Source organism: Phoca vitulina, unplaced genomic scaffold (genome assembly GCF_004348235.1).
Source record: "Phoca vitulina isolate PV1807 unplaced genomic scaffold, GSC_HSeal_1.0 scaffold20, whole genome shotgun sequence".
In the NCBI taxonomy this organism is placed as follows: Eukaryota; Metazoa; Chordata; class Mammalia; order Carnivora; family Phocidae; genus Phoca; species Phoca vitulina.
In genome coordinates, this window is record NW_022589723.1 from 34733774 (window position 1) to 34738876 (window position 5103).

Sequence of the window (5103 nt, forward strand, 5' to 3'; positions counted from 1 at the left end):
ATAATATTGTGTTTCATATTTAAAAGTTGCTGAGAGTAGACCTTAAAAATGGTTGACATATGTTTTGCAATACACACAAATATCGAATCATTATGCTATACACCAGAAATAAAAATGTTATGTCAATTATACTTCAAAAAAAAAAAGCCCAACTCTCAACATGAATCCAGTTTTATTAAGCTTCAAAGATACAAAATAGCAATGCAGCACCTAGACAGATTGCAGTTGCTTCAAGAAGTCTTGAACGTCTTAAGGGCAGTTTCAAGACACTTCCACCCAAACACAGAGTGCCTTAGTTACAAAAAATGAAATTGATATGGAAAGTTCCCCTACATTCTCAATAGATCTTTTATACTTATAATAATAGTACTTACCTCTTACGCTGTGTGAAGATTACATGGATCCTTGTAGAGTGTGGCTCAGTGCCTGGGACACAGTAGGCGCTCCAATGGTACTGCTATCGTCACGCTGGAAGCTTCTCATTTCCTCCTACATCACTTAATTCATCCGAGACGCTGTGCTAAGCACCCGAGGCCGCCAGGCTGAAATTTAGCTCCTGCGCTCCAGGTGGTCACAGCCAGCTAGGAGAGGCTGGCGGCGTCATTATATGTCCAAATAGTGTCACACGGGCTACAGTAGATGGGGGTGAAAGCCATTTACTTAGATAACTTTTTCCTAAAAATATTTTTACTGTTCACGAGTCCTGAGTTTTAGCCTAACCCAACGAACCCGCAGTTGCAGGAACCCACCAACTTTTTTAACTAACGAGCGAGTCGCACTTTGTGCGCAGGCGCCAACAGTGGTCGGCGCGGGCGGTTCTCGCTCCGCCTCTTCCGCCAGGCGCGGGCACCGATTGGTCCGCGTGACCAGTATAAGAGGCTGCGCGCAGGCGCCGGACCTTCTTTCCTCAGCTGCCGCTAAGGTGCTCGGTCCTTCCGAGGAAGCTAAGGCCGCGTTGGGGTGAGGCCCTCACTTCATCCGGCGACTAGCACCGCGCCCGGCAGCGTCCGCTCAGCACTCGCCCGTACTATGGCCTCCGTCTCGGAGCTCGCCTGCATCTACTCGGCCCTCATCCTGCACGACGATGAGGTGACGGTCACGGTGAGTGCGGGCCCGGGCCGGCGGCGGGGTCGGCCTGCGGGCGGCCGTTTTTCTCCGCGTGCCGGGCCTCCCTGCCAGGCCCTTCCGGCCGGAGCCGCGGCCATCGACATTCGCGGCGGGGCGGGCACCCGGCGGCGGGCGGGCCCACGTGCGGGGCGGCCTGGGGTCCCGGCCACGTGCTGCAGCTTCCTGGGGGGCTGGGGTACACTTGGGCTGCGCGCTCCGGCTTTGGAAGCTTGCTTCAGCGAAACTTCCGCGGCGTGTGGGCATCCTCACCCTCACGTAGGTCACTATCCCTCTTTGGTGTGATGGCCTGGAATTCCTGTGGTCCTCCTGGTAGGCCTTGTTGGGCCAGGCTGCGTGATGTGGAGGGCACGTTAGCTTGCTCCACCTCCCGCCCTGTCTCGTAACTTAAAATAGCGGCGTGACTTGGGCAAGTCCCAGCCTGCGAAATGGCAGCGATGGGCTCGCCGCCTTGCAAGGTGCCTGGCACACAGGAGCCGGGTGCATTTCACTTGCTCGTGGTAATCGTAAGAGTACGAAATGGTCCTTTTAAATAAGGATACATGAAATACAGATAGAATATTTGAAGTGGTTAAACATGGTTTTGTACACACGTTTTGAGTGATTTACTTTCAGTTGCAGTATTTTGGAGACGTTTACGAAAACTACACTTTGCTCTGATGGATTGCTGTTTCATCTTTTTTAGGAGGATAAGATCAATGCTCTCATTAAAGCAGCGGGTGTGAATGTTGAACCTTTCTGGCCTGGCTTGTTTGCAAAGGTAAGCTGGTGGCAGCAAAGTGATGTGGAGAAGCAAATTTGGGGACATTACTGATTTATTAAGTCAGGTGCTCACGTAACACGAAAAAGACTGGAAGGTGCCGTATTCCACTGGACCTTTTTTAAGTTCTATTTCCTCATAGCTCCATTTCTAGAACCTAATTAAAGTTTATCTTGTCTTTTCCTTCTTGATTTCAATCTGGTTTCTCTTTCCTTCTGTTCTGAAGCCATGACACACACACATATTTGTACATGTATGTATATGTATATATGACATACACACGCACCAAATGACTCCTCCTTAAAAGGGTCACCCAGGGGATACCACCACCCATGCCGTTCCAAGGAGATCCTTCCTTCTGATTTCATGGAAATCGGGTGTAGTGGCCTTTCATTGACCATTTACTATTTGTTGGGATATCCAAAAAGACTAATGAAGACAAGATTCCTACCCAAGGAACTTGGCACTGGCTCCCTTTTCTGTTGTATATGTTACTTAATCTTTGGTAAGTGGCTTTTAGCTTCATCTCTTCAGGTTGTGTCCAAAGACTTGAATGATTGAAAACATTGTGCCTTTAATAAAGTCCCTGGACTTAGCAGTCTGAAAAATTGAATTCACTGTTAAGAAATTTGGAACCGTGGAAAGAATCCTGGTTTGAGTGTTTAAGGAAGCTTGAGTTTTTTTGCCAACAACTTAAGCCAGCTTTTGTGGGCCAGTTTTCTCATCTATAAAAGGAAGGAATTCAGTTAGTTATTCTGCCTTGCTACTTAAGTATGGCAATGCAATACTCAAGATTTAAAGCTTGAGTAGTTTTGTGTGTGTGATTAATTTTTAATACAGCTGTGTGGCCCTATCTATGTCTAATCCAAGCAGAAGACAAAACGTCACTGGCAGACTCCAGCGAAGAAGGAAGAACAGTAATAGTGTTGGGAATTGCTTACTGTCAGTTCAAAAAGGGGATCGGTACCATAACAAAAGGCCAGAACTGAGTGTGATCTGTGTATGCACGTGTGTTGCAGGCCCTGGCCAACGTCAACATTGGGAGCCTCATCTGCAATGTAGGAGCTGGTGGACCTGCCCCAGCAGCTGGCGCTGCGCCAGCTGGAGGTCCTGCTCCTTCCACCACTGCTGCCCCAGGTAGACCTTTTTTTTTTTTTTTTTTGGTATTGGAGGGAGGAGTGGAGATGAAGAGCAATGTTGCCTATAATACTTAATTTGCTAAGAGTAGATGATGTGTAGAAATCCTAAACTCAGGGACATAGTTGGAAGGAAGGCTAGGGTATTTTTAACCATGTAAGTTGAAGGGCCTGGAGCTCTTTGGAGTTTAAAATACTGAGCAGGTGTGATTGACTTTCTGTTTTTTTAGCTGAGGAGAAGAAAGTGGAAGCAAAGAAGGAAGAATCTGAGGAGTCTGATGATGACATGGGCTTTGGTCTTTTTGACTAAACCTCTTCTATAAGCTGCTCAATAAAAAGCTGAACTCTTGGTTGCTGTTGGTTTTGCCATTTATTTGGGGATGTGCTATGTATGGATGATCTCCCTTCTGCAACACTGGTTTTCAGCCTTTTCTGGTATGACACCAGCTGAGTTTTTTCCCCCTGCCACCATCTCATGGTGAGAAATAGTACACCAGCCACATGCTGTACCAAGAATGTACCTAATAATTGCATCTAGAACTGCATGGAGAGGTGGGAGAAGGATCAGAGCAAATGCCTTGTCGGGGTCACCTGTGTGAGTTCACGATGACAGGGTTTGTCCCCTTGACAGGAATAAGAGGCAGCGGTGGTGGTATAATCAAGGCCTCTTAAAAATCCCAAGTAGAATCCTGGTTACAAATTTTTGAGCTGTGCTGAGCCATCAGAGGTAGAATACTGTTATGTCCCTGGGCTGATAATTCAGCAGTACTGAAGAAGTGGTGTAAACTCAGGTTTGATGGGGCACCTGGGTGGCTTAGTTAAGCGTCTGCCTTGGGCTCAGGTCATGGTCTTAGGGTCCCGGATTGAGCCCCACATTGGGCTCCCTGCTCCGCGGCAAGTCTGCTTTTCCCTCTCCCTCTGATCTCTCGCTCTCACTCTCAAAAATCAGGTTTGGGTCCTTATTTACACAAAGGCTAAAACCAAAATTCAAACCTGTATTTGACACTAACGAAGCAGGGTTTGGGGAAGGGGGCAGGCTGAGCACTGGTGTGGAGACTGGTTCACTTCAAAATGCCAGGGCACCCTAAGATGGATTTATAAAATATGATTACTTTGTCTTCAGAGCATCTGTTAGGTGCCAGGCACCTGGACATCTTGCCCTTTCCTCTGTCTCCATTTAATAGAGGAGATCAGGAGTTGGTGAAAAGCAGGATTCCTAGCCCCAGCTGTCCAGTGTGTAAGACCATTAGTGTTAAGTTTTAGAACCACATGGGTTAATGGCTCGTGTACCTTACAGAATTGAACACAACCCAGCAATTCTGTTTCTATGTATTATTACCCAAGAGAAGCTACATTATGGATGTCGGTGCATTTTTGGGAATGTTTAAAGCAGTACTTAAAAGATAGCAAAAACCTCAAAGTTCCATCAATCAGAAAACAAATGATCCTAAATTATCAGCCCTGAAAATGAGCTCCGGATATAGAGGGATTCTTAAAAGTAAGGTTAGATAAAGAACAAGTCCTGGTAAACTGCATACAGCACACTACCCTTTTCCTAAAGCTCAAAAATAAGATGGATTAGACAAGAAAGGTAAGGGATGATCAATTTAGGACCTTGAGGAAGTGCAATGAATAGTAGTACATAGATGTTACTGTCATTCAAATTTTGGAGTTCTCATGTATTAGAGATGAATCCTTTGTGCACGTGAGGAACGGGTCATAAAGCGATTGTGAGGCGCTTAGCTGGTTTGGTAGAGCATGCAACTCTGACCTTGGGGTCATGAGTTCAAGCCCGACCGGTGAAGAGCTTACCTAAAGATTGGTCTACGCCCACATTTAAGTGTTTTTCCTCCTTATCTTCATCCATCAGCTAACAGCCAATGCTGTGCTGATCTCTAGCGTGTCCTGTCATTCTGCACAACAATCCCATGGTAACCCCATGTCACAGATGGGTCAGTGGGAGCTCAGAGGTTAACATGAGGTAAAGGCTAGTAAATGGGTAGAAGGATTCAGACCAGGCTCTGCTAAGCCTGCTCTTAGCATCTTTCCCCGTGCCGCTGCTCCTTTTTCCCCTCCTGCATC

General features: G+C 46.8%; 1 protein-coding gene across 1 annotated transcript; it reads left to right on the plus strand.

The window, feature by feature from the left end:
- Positions 1-874: 874 nt before the first annotated feature.
- RPLP1 (ribosomal protein lateral stalk subunit P1) lies at positions 875-3374 on the plus strand. The gene is made up of 4 exons (XM_032417719.1): positions 875-1101; positions 1811-1885; positions 2905-3022; positions 3252-3374. The coding sequence occupies exons 1-4, from the start codon at positions 1030-1032 to the stop codon at positions 3329-3331; spliced, it is 345 nt and encodes a 114-aa protein (XP_032273610.1). The 5' UTR covers positions 875-1029; the 3' UTR covers positions 3332-3374.
- The last annotated feature ends 1729 nt before the right edge of the window (positions 3375-5103 follow it).

Bases quoted from the DNA above. Each gene is read 5' to 3' on its own strand.
- RPLP1 (XM_032417719.1), top strand. From the start codon at position 1,030: ATGGCCTCCGTCTCGGAGCTCGCCTGCATCTACTCGGCCCTCATCCTG. The intron at 1,102-1,810 runs GTGAGTGCGGGC...CATCTTTTTTAG, and splicing joins ACGATGAGGTGACGGTCACG to GAGGATAAGATCAATGCTCT. The intron at 3,023-3,251 runs GTAGACCTTTTT...CTGTTTTTTTAG, and splicing joins TTCCACCACTGCTGCCCCAG to CTGAGGAGAAGAAAGTGGAA.